This window comes from Eubalaena glacialis, chromosome 4 (assembly GCF_028564815.1).
Source record: "Eubalaena glacialis isolate mEubGla1 chromosome 4, mEubGla1.1.hap2.+ XY, whole genome shotgun sequence".
Classification (NCBI taxonomy): Eukaryota; Metazoa; Chordata; class Mammalia; order Artiodactyla; family Balaenidae; genus Eubalaena; species Eubalaena glacialis.
In genome coordinates this window covers 157,457,786-157,484,878 of record NC_083719.1, presented here as the reverse complement: position 1 = coordinate 157,484,878, position 27,093 = coordinate 157,457,786, and the positions used below count along the sequence as shown (strand labels likewise).

The 27,093-nt window shown below is 48.9% G+C and overlaps 1 protein-coding gene across 1 annotated transcript in view; it reads right to left on the bottom strand.

Moving 5' to 3' along the window:
- The window catches only part of CDHR2 (cadherin related family member 2), a 39,057-nt gene extending 19,640 nt beyond the window's left edge, over nt 1-19,417 (bottom strand). Inside the window, exons 1-6 of the mRNA XM_061189973.1 lie at nt 19,340-19,417; nt 6,933-6,999; nt 6,593-6,664; nt 3,037-3,176; nt 2,872-2,925; nt 754-843 (exon numbers count right to left, since the gene is read on the bottom strand). Of these exons, the coding sequence (XP_061045956.1) occupies nt 754-843; nt 2,872-2,925; nt 3,037-3,176; nt 6,593-6,664; nt 6,933-6,984 (408 nt within the window). The 5' untranslated portion in view covers nt 6,985-6,999; nt 19,340-19,417. The remainder of the gene's footprint in view (nt 1-753; nt 844-2,871; nt 2,926-3,036; nt 3,177-6,592; nt 6,665-6,932; nt 7,000-19,339) is intronic.
- Between the last annotated feature and the right edge of the window lie 7,676 nt (nt 19,418-27,093).

Sequence of the window (27,093 nt, the reverse complement as noted above, 5' to 3'; positions counted from 1 at the left end):
GACCCACACCTGTCAGGACTTTGAAGCCACGTGGTAATGAAGATTCAGGAGTGGTGTTGTGTTTGCTGCCCTGGGACCACTGGGAAACCTCCTCCTTGCCTATGCAGTTCAAGTGGGGCTGCTCCTCTTGGTAGAGGGGAAAGCACATGATGCAGACCTAGACAATTGGAGCAATCCATACTCCTCAACTGATGGGCACCTGACCGAAAATGGGCCAATGAGAGTCAGTCCTGGGGGTTTGGCTGGGACCATTGAGAAAGAGACAGTCTGTGTTGCAATTGCAAAGCCGGTGGGATGTGAGCCTGGAGCTGCTGGGGGACACTTTTATCACCATAAGGGAGAACTGCTCGCCCCACCCCAGGATGGTGGCAACAAGAGAAGCAGAGCTGCTAGGTGGAGAGAAATCTCTTCTTGATGACATGGCTTGAGTACCTGGATCCAGCCATGCCTGAAGTCAGAGATACTGTTAAATTTTTCAGAAACATGAGAAAATCAATTCCTTCCCCCCCCACCACCTCTGACTATCATAACTTAGATATTCCAATCCAGTCTGATAGATTGCAAAATGTTGCTGTAACTCTGGTACATGGGGTTACATGCAACCCCCTGAATTTGGTTCCTGCAGCTGCCCTTTCTAGGAGGTGCACTTCCCAATCTTGGATGCCCTGCTGGTTATCTCTGGTCCTTCCCACTCTAAGCAGATTTGTGGGATGTCTGCATCCTACACACACACCCCGTTAAGGCAGATGTTACCTCACTGATGCTGGTGGAGAAGTCTGTGTTCTGGAAAATGGGTGCGTTGTCATTTCTGTCCTCCACGATCACCTGCATTTCCATCTGCACCTGCAAGTGAGAAAGCCCAGGTTAGCCCAGAAAACGTGGGAGCTTGAGAAAACAACGTCAGGAGTATCAGGACGGGAGTGCAAGTTGGTATAGCTTCTCAGGAGAACAATCAGGTGGTGTCTGGGGTGACTTTTTTTTTATACATCTTTATTGAAGTATAATTGCTTCACAATGCTGTGTTAGTTTCTGTTGTACAACAAAGTGAATCAGCCATATGCAGACATATATCCCCATATCCCCTCTCTCTTGAGCCTCCCTCCCACCCTCCCTATCCCACCCTTCTAGGTCGTCGCAAAGCACCGAGCTGATCTCCCTGTGCTATGCAGCAGCTTCCCACTAGCTATCTATGTCACATTTGGTAGTGTATATATGTTGATGCTACTCTCACTTTGCCCCAGCTTCCCCCCCCACCTCCGTGTTTTTTTGATGCCATTTCAAACGCCAGAAAAGTTGCAAGTACAGTACAAAGAATTCCTGATACCCTTCATCCAGATTTACCCCTTATTTAGTTTTTCTCTCCATCAGATTTACTGAACCATTTGGAGAGTATGTTGTGGAAATCATTAGGTCATTAAAAAAAATCTAAAATGTCCTATTACAAGAATGTTCCTTTTAGCTTTGTTAGCCATAGCGTAAAGCTGTGAACAACCTAAGTGCTGAGGAGACCAGCTAAGCACCGAGGTGCTTATAGTCCCCACACTGGGCTATAGACATACAGGAAACAGGAGACTCATGTGCAGACACAGAAGGGACTCCAAAGCTGATTGTTGTTTTGTTTTTTGCCTGCTCCCCGCGGCATGCGGAACGTCCCTGACAAGGGATCGAACCCGGGCTCCCTGTAGTGGAAGCACAGAGTCTTAACCACTGGACCACAAGGGAAGTCTTCCAAAGCTGACTGTTGAGTCGACAAGGCAGTTCAAGACCATATATGCAGTAGGATCCCACTTGGATTTCAGAAAACGCACCCAAAACTACCATCTTTCTTCCATGGATGCATATATGCATGTCAATGTTTAGCGATGGATAGAAAACAACACGGTGATGGCGGACACTTCAGGTGGGAGTGGGCTGGGAAGTGTTGCCCAAGGGGACTTGAGCTTTATCTGCACTTTTAAAAATGTTTACAAAGAGAAAATATTTATGAATATCCAAGTCATTAAAATGATTTTTTTAATGGATAGGGTTTGGGGAATAGGTTATAAAGACAAAACCCCCAACTTTCACAGACACAAGACACAGCTGTATAAGTGTGTTATTGAGAAACATGAACACTGAGACCAACCTATCAGCCAAAGGGGCTGAAAGTGATGACCTCAGTGGAGAGAGGGTAGGGAGGTATTTGGCACTTGTTTTTTTATTAATAAGTGTATTAATACAAGTTGATAATGTAATTGGGACTTCCCTGGTGGTCCAGTGGTAAAGAATCCGCCTTACAATGTAGGGGACGCGGGTTCAATCCCTGGTCAGGGAATTAAGATCCCACATGCCTCAGGGCAACTAAGCCCATGCGCCACAAGTACTGAGCTCACGCCTCAACTAGAGCCCGCCTGCTGCAAACTACAGAGCCCATGTGCGCTGGAACCCATGCGCCACAACTAGAGAGAAGCCCGCACGCCACAACGAATAGCTCGCGTGCCTCAACGAAAGATTCCGCGTGCCTCAACGAAGATCCTGCATGCTGCAACTAACACCCAACGCAGTCAAAAGTAAATAAAATAAATAAAAAATAATACATAAATCTTTAAAAAAATAATAATGTAATTAATGATATACAATAGGTATACAAAATACACAAAAGATAAACCATATATTTGTATAATTAATATAAATTATAATAAATACTAAAATCTTGGTTAATATTGTATGACGAAAAATGGAGACGTATAATTTCAATAAAAATAAACATTCAATTCATTTTTTGTTAGCTGGGGCTCTCTCTGCTTATTTGCGGTGGGCAATTAGCGGTGGGCCCTCAGTCCCCTGCTCTCTGATCTCTGGACCTCCCTTCCCTCCCCACTTCTGACTCACTGAGTTGTTGTGACCGTCGCTCGCAAAGATGTTGATGGCAAACCAGTAGAGCGTCTGCAGTGGGCAGAGAGAAGGGAACCAAGGTAAGCCCTGTTCGGGTGCCCACCAGGGCCCTCCCTACCTCCCCAACCCCTCACGAGGCCTTCCCAGGTTGCTTCCCTTTACCTCATAGTCCAGAAGTTTGGCCAGCTTCACTTCCCCAGTATTCGGGGTGACATTAAAGAAGTAGGCATAGGAGCCATTAATCCCATAGGTCAGAGGGTCATTGTCCTGGTCCTGAGCTATCAGCCAGAAGACCTCAGCACCTGCAGATGGGACAGGGAATGCACAGAGTCCACGGCCACCTAGTTCAATGCTGGCCTGGCCAAGCTGCCCACGAGGCCCACAAGAATGTCAAACTTCTTTTAAAATTAGAAGGGTCAAGACATGGAAACAACCTAAATGTCTATCAATGGATGAATGGATAAAGCAGATGTGGTATACATGTACAATGGAATATTTTCAGCCTTAAAAAAAGAATGAAATCTTGCCATTTGTAACAACATGTATGGACCTAGAGGGAATTCTGCTAAGAGAAATAAGTCAAAAAAAAACAAATACTGTATGATCTCATTTACATGTGGGATCTAAAAACAAAAACCAAGCTCATAGATACAGAGAAGATTGGTGGTTGCCAGAGGTGAGGTGCGGGGGACTGAGAAATGGGTGAAGAGGGTCAAAAGGTACACATATCCAGTTATAAAATAAATAAGTCCTGGAGATGTAATGTACAGCATGGTGACTAGAGTTAATAATACTGTATTGGGTATTTGAAAATTGCTAAGAGAGTAGGTCTTAAAAGCTCTCATCCCAAGGGAAAAAAAAAAACCATCTGTAACTATGAGTGGTAACATATGTTAACTAGACTTATTGTGGTGATCATTTTGAAATATATACAAATATATCATTATGTTGTACACCTGAAACTAATATAATATTGTATGTCAATTATACCTCATTTTTTCAAATGGTAAAAAAAATCAAAAGGAATTAATGATTATAATCTAGCCCTCAGGATATTTGTCTTTACGCCAATGCAGTATATTAAAGTATATTTTTAATGTATTTTTCTGGAGGAAGAGGCCTACAAAAGCAAAAGTGCCAGAACAGTGACATGGTGGTGGGGCCCAGCCTGAGGGTCTCAGAGGACCAGCCTGCCCCCCACTCTTGCCCACGACAGCCTTTCAGGGACAGTCTGGGCAGCACATCTGGAGTCTGCTCTTCTTTGACCAAATAGTTCTGGCTCCTCCAGAAACTCCTTAGAAAGCTTGGTCCCTTCCCACCCAGGCCCCCTCCTCCAGGAAGACCATCAGGCTAGAAAGCTGTTAGTATCTACAGTATGTTTCCTCTGTTGTGAGACACACTGTCAATTTAATGACTGCTGGGGTGGGGAGTCACTCTGTGTTAACTGACTATCTCAAATATAAGACACATCCTGATTCAAAAATGTCAAAATGTAAACTGATATGGCCCTTATACCCAAGGAAATATGGGAAGTGAGTGGGGATGTGTAAATCCTTCTCTGTACACATGTGCTCATGGACACAGAAAGAAGGATCAGGGAGGAAAAGCTTTTTTAAAAGTCTGTCTGAAAAAAAATTAACTGTAACAAATAAATCAATAAGAGCTGCAGAAATAAAAGACATATATTAGGTCTCTGTCTTTAAACTCAAATTTGACATATTTTAAAAAGTCTGCCTGACAAAACTAAACTACTATACAGTGTGAGTGTCAAGAAAACAGGTCTTCTGCAGGAGAGAAAGGACGGGGAGTGACTAGAAAGGGAGAGAGGGGGTCGGGGTGCTTCCCTGTATATATATTATACCTCAAAATAAAAGGTCTAAACAACATTTTTTAAAAACCTGACTGAAAATGCTTTCTCATCCCAAGAGAGCCATACAATTCATCTCAGAAAGGAAGAAATTGCTCTTTGGTTTGAGAAAGCCCAGAGAGTGGCCCTGTGGTTATCAAAGAAAAGACCCTCATTTGGTCTGGCTGAGATCAGACCTGACATTAAAGCGTCACCCAAGAGAATGGAGATCTTGAGGACATTTGGGTTACATATACTTGTGACATTTGTTTGGAGGTGTGTATGTGTTTATCCGCGACCAAACAGCTACGAAAATATACATAAAATATCATTAATGTGTATATACTACTTCTCTGTTGTATTCACAGATATCAAATAGTTTGACTTCAGCCCAGTCCTCCAGCGAGGATTGTGCCAACTCAGAATGTAATGAGACTATCACCTCCCTCATCCTGGGATCTAAACCTTTATTAATATAACCCTTAGTAGACTTGCTGTCCTGGCAACCACATCCAAATGGATGTGGCCTTCGTGGCTCTGAAGCCCATCGCCCACCCTTTCTTCATGTACCTAGACCTGGGTTTCTGGATTCCAAGGCAGACTTTGGATTTCACCTTTGATGCAGTCTCTTGCTTCATCTAGTAGATTTAGATATTTGGGGTCCCAATTCTGACACTGCAACAAAGACTGTAAATTGTCCCCCAGTATTCACAACCCCCTTTCTCTCAGACTAATAGAACCCCAGATTTTGAGCTGTGCACATGGCTAAATAAAGACCTCATTTCTCCAGTTCCCTTGCAGCTAGGGCATGTGGCTAAGTTCTGGCCAATGAGATGTGAGCAGAAGTAACATGTGTAAAATCTGGAGCCCTGTCCTTAGGAGAAAGAAATGAGCCCTCTTGGCCCTTTATTGCCCCCAGCTCTCACTGGAACAGGGCGTGACATGAGCCATCTGGGACCATGTGGATGAGGGCCAGGCCCTAGGGGAGGCAGAACCTGGAAATGGAAGGAGGGTCCCTGATGCCAGAAGCATAGGGCACGGAACAGCCTGATGGATCACTGCTCTAGATGACTATGTAAGAGGATAGGAAACTTTGACCTTGTTTACAGCTCTGTTATTTGGGGTCTGTTATGCGCAGCTGACCCTATATCCCAATGAATACAGTCATCTATCATTTCAGCTTCTTCAACCCCCATCCTGCCTGCTGGGAATCTGGCATCCAGTCCCTGTGGCTTCATCCAAAACAATGTTTCATGAACATCATTCACTCCTGTACACTGCCAAGATCGTTACCACATCCACGTCTCAGTGTTTATGACCCTCCTTTTAACTGACTTACTGTTTCATGTAAATACATTTATTTTAAAAGCAAACTAGATGGCTACTGTACATAGAAAACTCATTTCACTAGCCATAGAGGGAAGGTAACTCTACAAACGAAGACAGCAAAAGTATCAATTTCTGGTGAGATGTATGCATGAAAGGCTCTGAGCCTAAAGCCTGCTCTCTTTCTGTCTGAAAAAAAAAATAGCAGAGGAGGAAGAGAGATGAGCAAGTGAGAGAGGTAGAAGAGAAATAATGGTACCAAATGGATACTTTCTCCCTTGGGAAATCAGAAAGACTGAAAGAGATGGGAAATGGGAGGAATGTTCTCTTGGGGTGAGTCTTGATTATTTGATGCTGTGTGAGGGCCCTCGACCCAAAAGCTGCAAAGGAGAAAACAAACTTCTGGAACAAACTTCCTTCAGGCCACCTTTGCCCCATGACAAGCCGTGGAGCTGCAGGGATGGGGAGCAAGCCCACAGGGGAGCCCCTGGGGCCCTCTTGTGGGTAAGTGTTTGGTGCAGTCTGGGCACAGGGACAGTTACTCACCCACTGGTAGGTCCTCGGGCAGGTTCACTGCCGACATGTTGGACAGGAATGTTGGGGCCATGTTGGCTGCCACTGTAGGGACACAGAGTGTTGGAACATCTGGACACCTCCATAAAGACTGACCCCCATCTGCCCCTGTGGGAGCCCACACCAGTCCCACTGGCCAACTTTCACTGGCCCAGGACTGGATTCCTCTCCAGGCCTCCCCAGAGCAGCCAAGCCCGGGGCTGGGCCATAGGAGTTGGGTGTTTGCTGATGAAGCAGCATCCCACCCTTCTGGAGGGTTCTGCTGAGGATCCCCAGGTTAGTGCTGCCCTGGTGGGGGAGGGGAGGTACCCACCGGACACCATGAGGGCAGGAAGCAAGAGGCAGGACAGCCACGGCCACACCATCACGTCTGGAGGGACCTGGGGGAAGAGGCATCAGGGGAGGGGCACCTGAACCCAGGCCTCCCTCCTCTGGTGGACCCTGATCAGTCGGGTCTGACCCCGGCTGACTCACCTCCATCACTCAAGGTTCTCCCCCAGGCCCCTATCAAATTCTGCCCATTTGCCAGATGTTCCAGGGGACGGGGAGTTGGGGGGCATGGCAGGGAGGGGCAGGGTAGCTGAGCCTGGTCTAGAGCCCCAGCCTGAGACTGACCCTGAACTTGACCCCAGGGTTCAGTGCCCACTGTGTAGCAGGCATGGATCTAAGTATATTACATGCATAATCTCTTTATTCCTACAACTAAGGGGCTGCTAAGGGGCTTGCCTGAGGTCACACAGAAAGTCAATGGCAAGACCATGCTCTGAAAACAGGTCTTTTGAACTCCAGAATTCATTCCCTCAACCACTGCACTAACCTGCCTGTTTAAAGTCCAAGCTAACAGCATCCTTCAAAATCAGGGGCCTGGAGAGGGACTATGACTTGTCCAGGACCATCCAGAGCCTCTGTGGTGGGGGGCTCGGTCCTTTGTCCCACTTGCTGACACAATTCATAGCTGCCTTTGCATCCTTTCTCAAAGTGTACTCCATGGAACCCCAGCCCTGTAAGATGCCCCATAACAGAAGGGTTCCCTGGTCAAGTCAGTTTAGGAAGGGCTTTGTGCTCCTCTTGTTGATTGACAGCTGGGCAGGAACGCTTGGAAAACCCTGTCCTGCCCAGTCTTCTTGGTCATCTTACATTGCAAGCTATCCTTCATCTGGGAAAAGAGGGACTTTGATTCACTGCATTCAAGAGATACCTGAACCCCCAAGGCTCTTTCATCCCAAAAGACAATTGTTACCAAAGCAAGAGGGAGAGCAGGATACATTTCGCAAATGCTTCGTGCTCTCTGTCAAGAAAATGAGTTGCATGCTTGCATCTACATAATCATTCCATAAGACAGGATTTTTATTGCATACTCTTTTGTACCTTTTGGATTTCGTGCTAAGTGAATATATTAACTTTTCCAAAGGTAAATTAAAGCTATAAAGCACACAAAGGAACACAGCTGCTGCTAAGCACCCTCACTGGGTCCTGGGCAGCTCCCACTCCTGCCCCAGTGCGGCTGAGACAAGCGCTGTTTTCCAGAGGAGCCCGGCTCCAAAGCTATGGGAGAACGAAGAGGGAGGGACCCTCACCCACGGCAGACTCCGTATGACAGGCCCTCCGAGGGTGGTGCGGAATGGCTTCCAGAGCTGAACCTTGACCGTGAAACACATCAGAAACCACAACTCCTCTCCATCCCACCACCTACCCCTCCTCCTGTGTTCCTGCCTCAGGGATCGCCCACTTCCCCCCATCACCCTTGACTCCCCCTCTCCCGAATGTCCCACATCCAGTCCAGTTCCTGAACCTCTTACACTTCTCTCCATCCTGCAACACGCTTCATCTCTCCCCGGCTCAGCCCTCCTCACGGTCTCCTTCCCTTCTGTCTCTAATCAAGTCCTCTCAACCAAAATTATCCTTCCTCACTCCCTCTAGTCACCTTTCTCACCTGCTCCAAACTTTTCGGTGGCTCCCCATTGCCAAACTGCATACAAAGGCTTCGAACAGACCATCCGGCCCTGAGCACCGCTGCCCCCTCCCCAGCTTCCTCTCTAACCACGCCCTGCTTCCCTCCCTCACACCTCCCACATCCACAGACCCACTCCGTTTTCCCTCATTTTGCATATGCAGTTCCCTCTTTCTGGAATGCCTTTCCCTGCCTTGCTAACTGATGAGCAGCCCCAAGGTCATCTTCTGTCCAGACACTCCTTCAGTGTTCCCACAGGAGGAGTTGACTCCTGTGCTGGCCTAGAGACCTCACCGGACGCTGCTCAGATCCTAGCCTAACCTCTGTAGCTCTCAGGGCCCATTATCTCTTTGCAGATCAGCCTCTCCCTCCAGACCAGGAGAGATGTGAAGGCAAGGTCCAGGTCTGATTCATCTCTGTTACCCCAGGACCGAGTCCAGGGCTGAGCCCAGGGCAAGCTCAGGGGGCATTTCAGAAATGAATAAATGAGTGTGCCAGTGAATCACTGTAACCCCAGTGGCCTGACGTGGAAAGCCTGAGAGGTGGGGCAGGGTGCAAGGGGTAAACATATGGGCTAGAGAGCCTGGGTGTCAATCCAATGTAATCTTGGGCAAGTAACTTAACCTCTCTGGGCCTCAGTTCCCCCATCTGTAAATTGGGAATAATAACAGCACCTACACTACAGGGTCTGTGTGAGGCTTACACAGTGCCTGGCTCAAAGTATGTTAGCAAAAAAATGTCAGCAACTATTATCATGGAGGAGATAAAAGTCTGTCTTCTGCCCCTCTCATCATTGGGAGCCCCATATTCTGCCCTGGCCTGCCTTGGTCACCTCACAGGCCCCTCTCGGTCAATGTCCCCTAGATAGCCAGAGGGACACTGGCACCAATCTGGCCACCATCCTCTGGGCTTGGCTTGCCTCCACCTGTCCTGAAGTTCCAGCTTTAGTCTTCCCCCTTTAACTCAGAGTTGTCTTTGCCCAACTTTGCCCAGATCTGCTGGGGCATCAAGAGGGTTGGTCATTTTAAATATCTGCTGACATTTCCTGAGCACCTACTCTGTGCTGAGTACCCTGATTTATCCATTCATTCCCCTAACAAATACTTATTGGGTGTCCTTGATCCACTATGTGCCAGACCCTGTTCCCAGCACTGGGGATACAATGGTAGGTATAACAGTCAAGGTGCTGCCTTCACCAAATTTATGCTTAGTGAATAAGACAGACCCTAAACAAGCAAGGAAAGTACTGTCTAATTGTTTACTGCATTAAGTGCTATGAAGGAAGAGAATGTGGGCATTGCGAGAGTACAGTAATGGGACACTACTTTAGGCAGCCTGGCAGATAAAGAGGGCTGCAGACTTTTTAACACTCCTCTCAGCAAGATGTGAGAATTGCTCCCCTTGAATCTGGTGCATTCATCATGTTTTTATTTTCTGTATTTTATGATGCTTTGACATTTTGGGGGCCTTGCTGGTCTGGGAAAGGCTGCCCCTATCAGGGTTAGCTAATTTCTAGAGATAACAAGTGATTTGTCTGCAAACACTCCTCTCATATATAAACCAACAAAATCAAAGCCTGTATTCCCAGCTGCCACCTTTATCAGCTCTCACACACCAAACCAATATTCAAATCTCCCCAGCACCAGGTACTGAATGTTTAAGCATGACTCCTATAACCTGCCAAAATTAGTCAAACTATCCAATCCTAAGCCTGCTCAGCTGCTTAACCTGCAGCTTCCTTCCCACCTTCCTTCCCATGGAAAATGCAGTAAGGGCTCTGGGCCCTGCTTTCCCCTCACTCCTTCTGCCTCCTGGCCAAACCTGGTGCTTCCCCATGTGGCCCTGCATGGTGTGGCATGCCCCCTCCTCTAGGGAACTGTGAGTAATAAAATCTTCCTTCAATGGCTTTAGCCTCTCCAGGTCATCACTCAGTCATCTGCATAAATTAAAAATCCTGGGGAATTCCCTGGCAGTCCAGTGGTTAGGACCCCGCACTTTCACTGCCAAGGCCCTGGGTTCAATCCCTGGTTGGGGAACTAAGATCCCACAAGCTGTGCAATGTGGCCAAAAAAAAAACCCACAAAAATATACAATGGAGAAAAGATGGTCTCTTCAATAACTGGTGCTGGGAAAATTGGACAACTATATGTAAAAAATTAAATTAGAAAAATTTCTCATGCCATATACAAAAATAAACTCAAAATGGATTAAAGACCTAAATGTAAGACTGGTAAACCATAAACCTCCTAGTAGAAAACATAGGCAGAACACTCTTTGACAAAAATTGTAGCAATATTTTTTTGATCTGTCTCCTAAAGCAAAGGAAATAAAAGCAAAAATTAAAAAAATGGGACCTAATTAAACTTAAAAGCTTTTGCACAGCAAAGGAAACCATCGACAAAACGAAAAGACAACCTACCAAATAGGAGAAAATATTTGCAAGTGATGCGACTGACAAGGGCTCAGTATCCAAAATACATAAACAGTTCATATAACTCAACATCAAAAAAACCAAACAACCTGATTAAAAAATGGGCAGAAGATGTGAATAGATATTTTTCCAAAGAAGACATACAGATGGCCAACAGGCACATGAAAAGATGCTCGATGTTGAGCATCATCAGAGAAATGCAAATTAAAGCTACAATGAGATATCACCTCACACCTGTCAGAACGGCTATCATCAAAAAGAACAGAAATAACAAATGTTGATGAGGATGTGGAGAAAAGGGAACCCTTGTACACCATTGGTGGGAATGTAAATTGGTACAGCCACTATGAAAACAACATGGAGGTTTCTCAAAAAATTAAAAATAGAACTACCATATGACCCAGCAATTCCACTCCCGTGTATGTATCTGGAAAAAAATGAACACTAATTCAAAAACATAAATGCACCCCAATGTTCATAGCAGCATCATTTACAATTGCCGAGATATGGAAGCAAGCTAAGTGTCCACCAACATATGAATGGATAAAGATGTGGTGTATATATATATATATATATATATATATATATATATATACACATACATACAGTAGAATACTACTCAGCCATAAAAAAAGAATAAAAATTTGCCACTTGCAGCAACATGGATGGACCTAGTGGGTATTATACTAAGTGAAATAAGTCATACTGTATCATATCATTTATATGTAGAATCTAAAAAATAAAACTAGTGAATATCACAAAAAAGAAACAGACAAAGATATAGAGAACAAACTAGTGGTTACCTGTGGGAACAGGGAAGAGAGGGGCAAGATAGGGGTAGGGGATGAAGTACAAACTACTGGGTATGAAATAAATAAGCTAAAAAGATACATTGTACAACACAGGGAATATAGCCAACATTTTATAATAACTAGAAGTGGATTATAACCTTTAAAGGTTAGTTGTGAATCACTATGTTGTACACATGAAACTTATATAATATTGTATAGCAACCATACCTCAATAAAAAAAATAAAATAAAAATCCCACAGGTTTTACAATTAAGACATCTGGGCAGGCCCTGTGACTGATCAACAGAATATGGCACCAGAGGTGCTGTCCCAGTTTCCAGGCCCTGGTCTCATGATAATGGGAGTTTCCCCTTCCTGCCTCTTGGACCACACTCTCTTGGGACTCAGCAGCCATGCTATAAAGAAGCCCAAGCAGCTCCTTGAAGAGGTTCATGTGGAGAGGAACCAAAGCCCCGGCCCACAGCCCAGTCAAGCTCCCAGTCGATAGGCAACACCCACCTATGTAAGCAAGCCATGCCTGTGAGCCATCCTGAAATGGTCCCTCTACCTCCAGATGAGCCATCCCTACCGAGCCCTGCCCAAATGGCAGATTTCCCATCATAATAAATGACTGTTGTTGCTGTTTGCCAGTGAGCCTTGGCATGGTTTGTTCTGCAGGAGTGGACAATGGGAACACATAGGGTGGAGTCTCTGAGGAGGTGAAATGTCAGCAGAGATCTGAGGGGTGAGAAGAGGTGTAAGGAGTAGAGGAGGGCGCTGCCTGTTAACCATGGACAGTTCAACATTGATCTCCACTTCCTCCCTCTTGAAACCCCACTAAAATGATAGTAAAGATTTTAGAATTGGAATGAATTGATGAGAGACGATCACCTTATCAAGCTAATGATAGTTAAAACCAGAGTAAGGGGGCTTCCCTGGTGGCGCAGTGGTTGAGAATCTGCCTGCCAATGCAGGGGACACGGGTTCGAGCCCTGGTCTGGGAAGATCCCACATGCCGCGGAGCAACAAAGCCCGTGAGCCACAACTACTGAGCCTGCGCGACTGGAGCCTGTGCTCCGCAACAAGAGAGGCCGCAATAGTGAGAGGCCCGCGCACCGCGATGAAGAGTGACCCTCGCTTGCCACAACTAGAGAAGGCCTTCGCACAGAAACGAAGACCCAACACAGCCAAAAATTAATTAATTAATTAATTAATTAAAAAAAAAAAAAAACCAGAGTAAGGATGGGGGTAAAGAACACCCACAGGAAGCAAGCTCAAAACCCCAACAAGCCTGAAGGATTGAAGGTTCTAGGACCCTCTGAGAGCAGAGGTATGCAGTGGCCTGAAGGCAGGAAACTGGCTGAAGGTTTGCATGAGAAGCACTTAGACTACGGACACTACTTCCTCATCCTCACCCTAGAGCACAAGGAGGCTGCTTCCTGGGGAAGCTGAATCAGAGAGCTCTGGACTCAGGGACACGAGGCCCAGTGGAGGTAGGGGCACCATAGCAAGACAGGGGGTTAAGTGAAAGACCACACACTAAATGGGGACACTCAGCCTCTTTTCCCCAATCAGTCCCAAGAGCACTGGCTGATGATCTGACCCCTCCCCCAACAACCAGAAATAAAAATCAGAGAAAGCTGACCCACCTAAGAGAAAAGCCCCACAGATTCTGAACTGCGGGGGCCTCCATTGGATCACTCTATGGTGTGGCGTCCAGGAAACAAGCCCCACCCACAGGGCCCCAGTCAGCTTTTTGGAGCCTCCTTCTTAGTTAGAGCCAGCCAGGGATCACCAGGCGTCGAAAGGAAGACAGAGGCAATGGCATCCATCGTTTGAGGAATTTAGCAAACTGGTTGGCATTATGTTGGCAGCTTGAAATCAGCGGGGATGGAAGTATTTATACCGTGGAAGTAAGCAAACACATCAAATCATGGAAACCTGCACACCAGTGACAGACACTGAAAAACCCAAACCAAATCAAACAAAAACATGGAAAAAAGCAGCTCAGAGGCCGGTTTTTGTTCTAAACCTTGTAGTATTATTTGGAATGTTTACATTAAATATCCATGTTACTTTGATAGAGCGAGCACTGTTATAGGGTCCTTCCAGGTTGTACGGACAATACAAGAGATGGCCCCGGGTCAGGTAAGAATCAGGTGTGTTCCAGGAATTGAAAGAGGGGCTGTGTGGCTGGAGCACAGGGACAGAGGGGAGAGGGGTGGGAGATGAGCTTGGAGAAGTAGGCTGGGGCCAGATCATGCTGGGCCCTGTAAGACGTGGTGAGGATGGTTTGTTTTATTCTAAGAAAAACAGAAAATCGTTTCAGGGTTTTGAGCGGGGGAGCGATAGGGATTCATTTACTTTTCTAAAAGCTCTTTCCAGCTGCTGTGTGCCAGTGGGCTGAAATGGTGGCAGCAGGGCTGGAGAGAAGAGGCGAGAGTAGAGATATATTTTGGAGGCCAGATGTTTGGAATTCACATAATTTAATCTCCTTTTGCAGACAGAGACACTGGAGCTCAGACTGATCCGCTAAGGATCTCACAGCTAGAAATGAGTGGGATTCAAACACAGTTCTCCAAGCTCAAGGCCCTGGTCTCTCCCATGCACAGAGCGAAGGGTGCAGCCCCACCTTCCGCCAGGACCCCAGCAGGAGAGGAAAAACCCAGTTCAGCTGTGGACTCAAAATCTTTGAAACATGCGCCCTCTTTGACCCAGTAATCTAACTAACCTAAAATAAAGAAACTTTTTGCAGAAAGTTGTTCATCACAAGCGATTATTTCTGACCTTGGAAAATGGAAGTAACCTAAACATGAAACACAAGCAAATGCTTAAGAAAAATGTGGCCGAGCCCTTGGCAGAACGTGTGGCAGCCATTCGACATCGTGGTGTTGAACAGTAAGAGCTGCCACGTAAGGAACAGCTACGACGTGCCAGACCCTGGCCCGGGTGCTATGTAACACTCACAAGAGCACTGAAGGGTAGAAGCCATTATACCCACTTTACACCTGGGGAAACTAAAGCTCAGAGAGGTGAAGAGCCTTGCTTGAGTTTACAGAGCTGAGAAGCTGCAGAGCTGCGCTGGGCAATTCACTGCCCTTCCCTGAGCCTATTTCCTCATCTGTAGGATGGGAATACCTCCAATAAGTGATAAGTTGGGGGCGGGGGGGGGCGGCAAATGAGAATAGAATGTGCCAGCTCAGTGCCTGGCACACAGTAGGTGCTCAGCAAATGCAAATCCCTTCCTTGTGCATCTTGTGGGGCCATCTTCACTTTATGACTGCTACTCCCAGCGCGGTCACCACAGAAACCGCTCCCGTCTCTCCCCTGTGCCCATCATCCTGCCCATGCCCTGAGATTGAGTGTAGAGGTCAAGAACAGGGCAGGGCTGTGTGTGGATGATGCCAAGGACTGTATTTCTGGGTCATCACCTGCAGTGGGACTCTAGCCAGTGCCCCTGGGGAAGCGGCTGTGAAAACTGTTGGCTTGCCAAGGTCTCCAAAGATGATAGCTGGGGACAGCCCACATGCTGGACAGCAGGACTATGCTCAGCCAGGTTGGGAAATGCAGATGGACCCGCTTCTTGGGAGGAATTAATAAGCCCTCAGTCCTCAGAATCACGTGTGCTGAGCCACAGTCCTCAGTGAGACGACGACTGTGCTGTGGGGATGGCGATGCCGTGAGAGGTGCTGGCGTGATGGACTTGGGGTCCAGAGTAGTGCGTGACTGAGGCGGTCCAGGAGCTGGTTGTGGAGGTGGGTGGGGGACAAGGAGAGCAGTTGGGTTAGGGGTAGGGATGGCAGAGGGGATAGAAGTGGTGATGGTGGTGGGGATGGACGCAACAGAGATGTTTGTGATGATGCGGGTGGGGATGCAGATGGAGCTGGTGGTGGTGATGGTTGTGGGGCGGAGTTGATGATGGTGGTGGGCTGATAGCGGAGATGCAGATGGAGCTGGGCTCCGGTGATGCTGATAGACTGCTGGCATCCACTGTGTGAGCAAAATCCAGGACCCTTAACACTGGCCAGATGCAGCTAGCCCTGGCACCCCCTTGGGGTGTGATCTTGGACCTAACACCCTCACCTCTTTTGCTCCCTCGCTTCCCCTCCTTTAGAGGTGAATCAGCAGCCATAGGACTATTGGGCACTTAAGTGTGCGGCCGCAGGTGTGCCAGCTGTGCTCCTCACCAAGTCAAAGTGCAGTAGGGAAGACAGGAGACTCCTGTCCTGGGATCCAGTCCCCCGGGGAAGGGAGCAGGCACGATGGCCGAGTGCTGTGGCTGGAACTTTGCACCCATTACCACTGATTCCTCAGCACGCTGTGGTCCCGGATGGGAAGGGACGCGACCCAGTGCGTAACGGGATCAGAACTCAGAGCAGGATGTCTGTGCTCTCTCCTGCCAGCCTTCTGGTTTTCTCTTCCCCTTTGGCCAGACTCTCCCACAGGCTGTGCAGAGCCCCCAGGGTCGAGATGGGGGCAGAACAGCCTTAACCACAGGCTTCATTCTGCAGGGTCCCTGAGGCCTCCACCTCCAGGCCCCCTTCCCCCACCCAGCTCTACCCATCACTCATCATAGTTTCTTCTGACTCCCCCCTCCCATTCTCATGGGGCCTCGAGAAGCCTGTGACCCTTACTCAGAGCAGCACGGTGACCTTTGATGTTGTGTGTGAGGCACACGCAGTCTTTTACCTGCGTCAAGCCCTCACCGTCCCCCGGGGAAGGAAGAGAGGGCTGTCAACCCCTTCAGGCCTGAGTCCCAGGGAAGCTCAGGCTCCTGTTCAACACGCCACGCCAGTCGGGGCAGAGCCGGGACGCCACCCCGCTGCCTCCCGGTCCAGCACTCTTTCTCACTGCCTCGCCTCAGCCCTGGGTTTCACGCAATCTTGCCTCCTCCTTGTCACAAAAACTTTTATAAACACACGCTCATTTGATCATAATGAGGTCAAAGTTCTACAGTCAGAGCATCATCCTCTGGATTCGGTCACCTGAGAAAAATGCGCAGAGCCCGTGTGAGCTGGGGAAGGCACAGGCTGAACCTGCCCCACCAGTGAGCCTGCCCACGTCACCAGGCGCGGCCACTCCCAAGCTCAAACCTCCGCCATGGCTCCCACTGGCTGCGGAAGCCACTTCCCGTTCCTCCGCTTGGCAAGCTAGGGCCTCACAGCTGCTGGGTCTCTTCCCACACAAGCCGTTCTTCCCCTCCTGTGGCCCACAGGCATTGAATGCTCCTGTTCTCAGTACACAGCCTGTTTTCCTGCCTCCAGACATTTGCATATGCCCTCCCTTCTGCCCAGAACACCTTCCCTAGTCTTCTGCATATGTGCAAATTCTCTCTATCCTCCAAGGCCAGGTCAGGTGTGGAACCAAGTTCAGGCGTTGGTGGCCCCTCCACTGGCCCCTAAGCTCCTGGTATGCCAGCAGGGGCACCAATGAACAAGAAGTGAATGGAGTAAACTAGATAACCAGCAAGGACCTACTGTATAGCACAGGGAACTATACTCAATGTTTTGTAATAACCTATAAGGGAAAAATATCTGAAAAAAGAATATATGTATAACTGAATCACTTTGCTGTACACCTGAAACTAACAACATTGAAAATACTATTAAATTGAAGAAGAAGAAGAAGAAGAGAAGAGGAGGGGAGGGGGAGGGAGAGGGGGAAGAGGAGGAGGAGGAGGAGAAGGAGAAAGAGAAGGAAAAGAAGAAGAAGTGAATGGAGTTGCCCATGGGCTGTACTGGGGAAGGGACCCGACAGGGCCCAGGCCAGTCCCTTCCCCAGGGCTCCGTCGTGCCAGGCAACCCTAGGCCGAGGCATGGGAGTGAAGGAGGCATGGCTTTCTCCAGGCCCCAGTCCCTGCACAGCTGAGCCCTGGGGCTCTGCTTTGCTCCTCTCTGACTCTCAGTTTGTCTCCTGAAAAATGAGACTATCTACATTCTAGAAATTACAGCTTCTTTTCCCCCAAGCCCCCTCCCCCAAGCTGTCTCTACACTTCGCCTTTCTCAGCCCTCAAAAAGTGCCTGGGGAAGGGTCAAAAAGGATGCAGAGGTGAATTAGAGTGGCTCTGGCCCCCACCCCATGAGACATGCAGGCCCTTGGGCCTGTCCCTTTGGGAGGGGCATACCCACCCCCTGCGGCAGCCACAGCTCTCAACAGCCCACGGCTCCAAGACTTTCTAGAATTCGGAGGAACTGGGAGTGTGGACCCTAGGACTGCTCAGGGCCTCCAGGAGGGTCAGAGAGGGAGGTGGCCCTCCTCACCCATGGGCCCCCTGCAGGCAGGCTCAGCCACCAGCCACTTCCAACCGACCACAAACTCTCACTTCTGCTATCTCGCCTTCTTGTTTACTTCTCACAGTTGTTTCCCAGCTGTAGGAATTATCATTCCAGGTGAGGAAACTGAGGCTCAGAGAAGCTCAGAGAGGGATGGCCCAGAGGAAGGGACAGAGCGTTAGACCCAGACTGGCTCCCAAACCAGGAGCCCCTGGGCAAGCCTTGGTCTGGGCTCCACTTGATGCCACCAGGGCCCTGGGGCCCCTCCAGTCCCATCCCCAGGCTGCTTCCCTGGCAAACAGACATGGAGTCAAATGACCCTGAGTTTGGATTGCCGCATTTCACTTACCCCAGGCAAGCCCTTATCCTCCTGGCCTCAGTTTCCCCCCTGAGAATAGGGTGTGGATAAGAACCAGAGTCCACACACTGGTCACAGCCTGTTTCCATAAGTTGGATCTCAGTGTTCCCCAGGTCCCTGCTTTTGTGCCTGGTGCCCCAACCCAGCAGTCCCTGCCTCAGGGAAGAGGCCCAGGCCCGGCTCAGCTCTCAGCCAAGTCTCCACCTGGTACCCCAGGGCAAAGAGATGTGTCGGGGCCTGGGAATGTGCCAGAGCTGGGGGCCACCTGTAGTGAATCCCAACTAGACACTTCCTAGTCTGGACCGAGGAGGCACCGGACTTCATTACCGACCACAAGCCAAACTGCTCTGGGGCTCTCCAGCGTCTTTCCTGCACTATTACCGTCCCCATTCTACAGATGAGGAAACTGAGGCCCAGAAGAGTTATGGAGCCCACCCAAAGTCAGGATGGAGCTGGGATCTGAACCCAAGCAGCTGGAGTTGGAGCCCAGTCCTTTCTCTTTGAGCTCTGGAGCCCCCTGGCTCAGCCACCCTGTCTTCCCCCCTTCAGGCTTCCCGTGAAAGGGGCCCGGACGTGTGAATTCATTTTTCTAGGGCACCTGCCTCCCTTCTGTCCTGAGAAGAAACCTCATTGGATCCAAATCGCCCAAGGCCTTAGAAGGGAAGGGAGCCATCGGAACCTTGGGAATAGGTATTACTAGCCTCACACTGCAAGAGACACTGAGGCCTTGCGGCCAGGCTGGGACTCACTCCAGGTCCACTCAGCTCAGCTCCAGTGCTTGCTCCCTTCTCCCAGGCTCCCACCCAGCTGCGGGGGAGACCCCCAGAGCACGCCATGGCCCCAACCACCCCACTCGGTCCCTACCCCTGGCCAGGAGACCCCGCACCCCTGCTGCAGAGGAGCCGTGCCCTCCCTACCTGTGCCCCAGAAGGGGCCCCGGAGGCAGATGATGGGCCCTGCGGCACAGGTGGGCACCTTCTGGGGCCTGCAGTGGTGTGGCCAGCAGACTTTGACACCACCTCCGCCTCCCCTGAGCAATCATTAACCCTGAGAGAGACCACACCTCCTGGGATGGGAAGGGCTCCTCAGGAGGCCCAGACGACAGCTGAGGAGAGGGTAGGAGGGCAGGATCAAGGTGACAGTGCCTGTGCTCCCAGGCCTGGAGGCCTAGGTCACAGGAGCCAGGGTCTGGCAGAACCGAGCCCGGAGAATGTGGGAACCAGGCCCAGCCCTGGGGCAGGAGGGATGTGGGGAGGGTGAGCCCTCCATCCCCTCCTTGCTACAAGAGTCTTCAGTGACAGAGGACCTGTGAGGAAGGTGAGAAAGGCAATAGGTCAGGGAAGGGAACTAGTAAAATAGTGTAATAGTCAAACACGAGGTCTTCACTGACGAGTGAAGGCAACCTTGATTGTTCCCCTCGTTTGAGGCCCTCAGAGGGTATCTACCCGGCCCCCCAGGAGCTCATCCACCCTCAGGCTGGCTTTAAATATCTTCCCAGAACCCACGGCCTCCCAGGAGAGGCCAAACCCCCAACTCCTCCTCCATTCTCAGGCCCAACCATCCCCGTGTTGACACAGGAGAAAGGGGATCTCAAGTTCTTGGGGCTGGGAGGCCTGGGGAAGTCACCGCCCCTCTCTGAGCCATGCTGCCTGTGTCTGGACCATGGGGCGCTGGGTCCTCCCACACCAGGGGCCAGTGAGGGTGGCCAGGGAGACACCCAGCCCAGGATGGGCACTCAGTGAGGCCTGGAACAACCAAAAGAGATCATGAGATGCAAATACACTCTCAGCTCCAGGGAAGTCCTAGGGGAGGATGTCCTTGTGCCTCTTGAGTGGAGTTGGAATCAGCATTTATTGATCACCTACGGTGTGCTTTACATCATGGTCTCTCTGATGTCTGACATTGTCCAGGAGAGGCAGGTTCCATTATAACCATGCCTACACTACAGAGAAATGTCATGGGGCTCAGAGAGGGGAAGTGACCATAAGCCAGGAACCAACTCTGACCACAGCACCAAGGCCCTGCAATGAGGGAAGAGTCCTCCTCGCTCACCTCAGCCCTCCCCATTTCTCCTCACCCAGTGCGGCCTCCTCCACACTTCCCCCTGCCCACCCCCTGTTCTGGCCACCTAGCAGCTCTCCTCACTTCCCTGGTAACAACACCCAGTTTTCCTTTGGGGAACTTCCTCACCCCTCCTTCTCCTTACCCCATGTGATGAGGCCTGACCAGTCCGGCACAGCATCCCCCTGGCCAGAGCTGCTGGTTTGAGTTTGGGCATGTGACCAAAGCTGGGTCATTTAGAACCAGTGGGACTCAAATAAAGGACTTTTGTTGGAACTGCTGAGCATGAGAACCTCGTTGCTCCCTGCTGGGATGTCCAAGCTGTGAGAAAGCAACTTCCAACAGCTGTCTGTCTTACTACCATGAGGGAAAGATCTACAGAGAAATAATCCAAGACTGAGTAAAGCAGAGCTGAGAAATGGAGACACGTGGACTTCTCAAGACTTTGTGTGAGCCCCTAGATGTAGCCATGCCTGAAGCCATCACCACCAGACTCTTCCATTATTGAAACAATACATTCATTTTTTTTGCTAGGTCTGGTTGAATTAGTCTCTCCTGACTACAATGCCCCTCAGGCAGGAAGTTCCCCATCCTTTTACCACCCCACCCAGACGCTAAGGATGGGGCACAGAGTTAGGGTAAGAGAGGCCAGAGTTTGAACTTGGCTTGGCCATCTCCCTGTTAAGCCTCCTGGAGTCCCCACTTCTCCCTGTAGCATGATATTGGACATCTGCATTCATAACTTAGAGAAAATAATATTACTTACTTCACAGGATTCTTGTAAGGATAAAACCAGATCATTGAGATACTGTTCCTGGCATGGGGACTGGCACATAGCAAGGACCCCACCCACCAATTGTTTGAGCTCCCAGGGCATTGAATCCATAGCTTGCTCAGGACACATGCCCACTGTCTTGTCATCATCCTGGGTGGCCCTCTCCTCATGGCAGGTGCCACACCTGACTTACACTCAATAGATATATGTATCAGGTAGTTACAATATGCCAGGCACTTTGTTTCCTAAACCTCCAATTTTAAAACAGATTATCAAAATATATATGCTACCCGTGTTCATAGCAGCGTTATTTACAATAGCTAAAATGTGGAAGCAACCCAAATGTCATTGACAGATGGATGGATGAGCAAAGTGTGGTCTATACGCACAATGGAATATTAGTCAGCCTTAAAAAGGAAGGGAATTTTGACACATGCTACAAATGCTATAAATGAACCTCGTTATGCTAAGTGAAACAAGCCAGTCACAAAAAGAAAAAAATTGATTCCACTTATGGGAGCTACTTAGAGTAGTCAAAATTATAGATAGAAAGGTAAATGGTAGTTATCAGGGGCTGAGGGAGGGAGGAATGGGGAGTAATTGTTTAATGGATACAGACTTTCAGTTTTGCAAGGTGAAATGAGTTCTGGAGACAGATGGCAGAGATGTTTGCACAACAATATGAGTGTACTTAATACCACTGAACTGTACCTTTGAAAATGGTTAAGATGGTAAACTTTATGTTATATATTTTACCACAATTTCTTAAAATTGGAAAAATTATGTGCTACAACAAGCTTAAAAAGTGAAGAAACCTGGATGAAAGGGAAACAAATGAGAAAAATGAGGAAAATTTAGGCCTGAGTAGAGTCCATAAAATATTTAAATAGTTGCCTTGAAGTTCTGGGTAGATGTCAGAGGTGGGCCATGAATTGGGTTCTGAGCTTCCCAGCAGGCAAGGCAAAGAGGGAAACAGGATCTGGGATCCATTAAGTTCAGCATCCATGCAACAGAGACGGGGGGTGGGAGAGAGAGAGAGAGAAATCGCGAGCCAGGATCTGGGAGCTATGGTGCAATTCTTAATACCTAAGAGGTGTTTCCTCTTGTGTGTCTCCAAGGGAAGGATGCTGCAGGAGGTTGGATGGCACTTGACATGGCTATTATAACATAGCTGTCAAGAGATCAGGTTCAGGGTCGGGGCTGGGTTCAACTGTAGTGAGGCAAGTTACAGAATCTCTCTAAGCCTCAATTTCCTCATCTGTAAATTATGGGTTATGTATGAAACCTACCTCAGAAGGTGGTGGTAAGGATGAAATGAAGTCATGCACTTAAAGTCCTGAGCACAGTGACTAACACAGAGTGAAGGCTCATGGAATATTAGCTTTGTAGTGGTGTGGTGGGATCACTGGTGGCTTAACTGGTAGGCGGAGAGGTAGGCAACACTGCCCAAAGCTCCAGGCTCCAGGCCCACCCCAGACCAAGGGAGCTAGCCTGGTCTCTCTGCCTAGGACTAGGTAGGGCAGACCCCAACCTAAGGCCCTGCTCTCCCTCCCTGCTCTGACCGCTGGGGCCAACAGCTCTGGATCACTGCTCCGACCCCCACAGGGCATGTCCTGGCCTGCCCAGACCTTTGGCCAGTGTGTGGGTGAGCCGGGTGTGGCCAGATGGTGCCATTACCATCTCAAGGGGCACCTGTCTGCCTGCCATAAGGCAGCCTGAAAAGCTCACTTGGCTCTGGGCTGTGATGATCCAGGTCTGAGTCACAGATCCAGACCCAGAGTCAGTTTTGGGTACTGGCGGACGGCCAGGCACACAGTAGGGCTAAGAGGCCAGAATGTGGACTCAGATGACCTGGGTCCTAATCATCTCCCTACCATTTACCAGCTGGGGGCCTTGGGCAAGGGAGTTCATCTCCCTGACCCTCAAAGTCCTCATCTGTAAAATGGGCACAACAGCAGAAACCAACTCATAGGTTTGTTATAAAGATGAAACAGGTAACATGGTAAAGCACCAGCACAGGGCAAGTGATAAAGAGGTGTGCACCTGAGGTAGCAATTCAGACACACATCAGGGATCCTGTGTAGCCACTGTCTCAGGGGTGTGGTTTTTAAAAGTTTTGATCAGAAAAATTTCTCATTGCTTGTCTTTGCTGGCAACCTACTGTGTGCACTCACTATATGCTCAGAAATTGATCAAGCTGAAATCAAGTCCTCACTTGCCCTCTGACCAGCTGTATGATGTCCGACAAGTCACTCATCTCTGAGCTGCCACTTCTTCATCAGCAACATGGAGGCACCACCCCTCCCCCACAGCGTGCAGCTTCAGAGGTGACCTAGAGAGCCTGGGCTGAGTGTGGTTCTTTTTTGTGCATCTGTCTGATCCCTCCTCAACCTTCCAGTCATCCCTCCCTGTAGCACACAGCTTTGCAGAGTAAAAGTTTCTTTCATCGCTCTGTCTTACAGCTGAGGGACCAGCCCAAGAGGAGCCTCTTGGTGTCAGAGACAACCTCCCACCTTAGAAAGAACTTGGGGACCCATAAGACCAACTCCTCACCTCCCTCCAGACCACTGAGCCCCTTCCCAGGGCACAGTCCCTCTAAAGGACCCCTTCCAAGGGGCTGTTCTGCCACGGCTTGCACACCTCCAGTGATGGGGAGCTCACCTCATCCCATGACCTCCACTCTATGGCCCCAACTGTATTTGTTTTATTGAGTTGAGAGCTGCCCGGCCACTTCCACGGGGCTGGACTTTCAGGAGCACCAGGCCCCACTTCCTCCCTCTGCTCTGGGACAACTCCCCCAGGGCCTTCCCTCGGGCTTTTCCCATCACTCCCCACCACCACCATCCCAGGCCCGCATTGTGGCCAGGCAGACCTGGGTTCCCATTCCAGCTCTGTCCCTTCCTGGCTGTGTGCCCTAGGGCAAACCACTCTCCACTTCTGAGCCTCAGTTTCCACATCAGGAAAATAGGGGGAAGTGAAATAACATGTGCTTGTTTTCTGTCAGTCCAGTTCGTGGAGCTCTGAGATGGAACAGGCCTCTGAGCCCTCTAGGAATGCAACCTGGTGTCACACGGCCCTCCTGGGGTCCCCTGCCACTTCTGTGTCCATTCAACAGACAGGGGCTTACTGCTCACCTTGGCCAGGCACTGTGCTTGGCGGTGGGCACTGGTGGGGTGGGCACGAGCATCCCTGCCCCCACTGAGGGAGACTCTGTATGAGAGCAGAGTAGGCCAGGCCAAGAGGAAGGAAAGGGAAGCCCAGGCAGAGGGAACAGTGTGTCCAAACCCCACTGTGGAAAGAACCGGGCCCTCGGCGGAACTGAAAGACCAAGGTGGCTGGAACTCAGGGGTCATTTGTTCAAAGGATTGGGTTTCAAAAACTACTGTACATTCATACAATGAATTACTAGCCAGCAAGTTAAAAAACAAACACAACAAAACAAAAACAAAAAAACAAAAAACTTACCTGTGCTCATTCACAATAGCCAAGACTTGAAAACAACCTAAGCGTCCAGCAATGGATGAATGGATAAAGAAACTGTGATATATATATATACACAATGGAATATTATTCAGCCATAAAAAGTAAAGAAATCTTGCCATTTGTGACCATATGGATGGTCCTGGAGGGCACCTTGCTAAGTGAAATAAGCCAGATAAAGAAAGACAAGCACTGCATGATCTCACTTATGAAATAAGCCAGATAAAGAAAGACAAGCACTGCATGATCTCACTTATGTGTAGACCTTTTTTTTTTTTAAAGTCAAATACATAGAAACAGGTTGTAGAATGGTGTTCGCCAGGAGCTGTGGGCTGGGGGAAACTGGGAGGTGTTGCTCAAAAGATACAAACTTTCAGTTATAAGATGAGTAAGTTCTGGGATCTAATGTACAGCAAGGTGACTATAGTTAACAGTACTGTATCTATCTTTTTTTAAAAATAAATTTATTTATTTTTATTTATTTATTTTTGGCTGTGTTGGGTCCTCGTTGCTGCGCGCGGGCTTTCTCTAGTTGTGGTGAGCGGGGGCCACTCTTCGCCACGGTGCGCTGGCTTCTCATTGCGGTGGCTTCTCTTGTTGTGGAGCACCGGCTCTAGGCGCACGGGCTTCAGTAGTTGTGGCACATGGGCTTAGTTGCTCCACGGCATGTGGGATCTTCATGGACCAGGGCTCAAACCCGTATCCCCTGCATTGTCAGGTGGATTCTCAACCTCTGTGCCACCAGGGAAGCCCTGGATCTATCTTATACTTGAAAGTCGCTATGAGAGTAGAGCTTTAATGTTCTCACCGAAACAACAACAAAATGGCAACTGTGTAGGTGAAGGATGTGTTAACTAACCTTATCTTGGGAAACATTTTGCAATATATACATGTATCGAATAATATTGTACACCTTAAACTTACGCAATGTTATATGTCACTTAGATCTCAGTAAAGCTGGGGGCGAAAAAAGGACAGACTACTGATACACAACACCGGTTGGATCTCAAAAAACATGATGCAAAATGAAAGAAGGCAGTATTTATACAGTCAGCCATTCCATTGACATGAAGTTCTAAACATGAAAAACAAATCTATAGTGATAGGAACCAGATCGATAGTTATGACCAGAGTAAATTGACTCGAAGGGGGTGAGAGGAAACTTTCTGGAGTGATGAAAATTTTCTAGATCTTGATTGGATTTTAGTTATACAGAGGTATACATTTATGAAGAATGCCCTAAGCTATACACGTAAGATTTGTTTATTTTACTGTAGAGTTACAAAGTATACCCTAAATTAGGCTTTAATGTAGTTCTGATTTAAAAAGAAAAAAACAAAAACAAAAACACAAATACAAACAAAAAAAACCCAAAAAACAAATAAACTTGTTTGTTAAAGGATGAACCAGAGTGGGGTAGAAAGCAGCCTCTGAATGTCCCGCCTGAGCCCTGTCGCTTCCTAGCAAAATCCCTTAGCTGGCTATGTCTTCAAATCTATAAAACAGGGACAATAATAATATTCCCTCACTGGGTTGCTGGACTTTATGGACCAACTAAGTTAATTCATTTTAAGCACTTAGAATATTGTTTGGCACATGGAAAGAGCTCAACAAATGCAAGCTTTAAAAAACAAATCGGCCTCGAGGTAGCGGGTCTAAAACAGCCCTCTGCAGAGGTGCCAAGTCCTGGGCTGAGAAAAGGGGGCCTCCTGAGGGCAGCCTCTGAGAGGTGAGGACTTCAGGGACTACAACTCCCGGGACGACCCAGCCGGAGCGGGGCGCGCTGGAAGTTGTAGTCTTCGCCGGCTAATTATACCCAAGGATGCAGGCGGCGGCGATCCCCTCTGGGACTGGGGATGCCCGGCCTGAGCAGGTATCAGCCACGCTCTGGTCCAGGCTAGCTCTAGCCATGGGCATACGTATTCTCTTATCACTAGTCTCCCTACCGCCCAAAGGCGGTATCATCGCTCACATTTCACAGACGAAGAAACTGAAGCTCAGAGAACGACACAAAGGGAGGAACCAAGAACTGCTGACCCCATAGTCTTTGCTCTTTGTATATGGATCCTTGACACACACACACACAATTCCGAGGCTGAGGGAGGGGAACAAACTGTCCGCGAAGGGAAGGTTCTTTGAACGACCACGAAGTCGTATTATATTTCCTATTTAGTCACTCGCCAAGGGCACACAGTAGTAAGGGGGCGGCTGGGAGGCCAGGCCCTGGACTCTTTGCCCTTGCGCCCCCTTTGCCGCCGGACACTGAGTGGGCGTGGCCGAAACACGCTCCTCCTCCTCCCACCCTCCGCTCCCGCGCGCTTGGTGCAGTCCAGGTACTTCCATACGCTCGCGGGA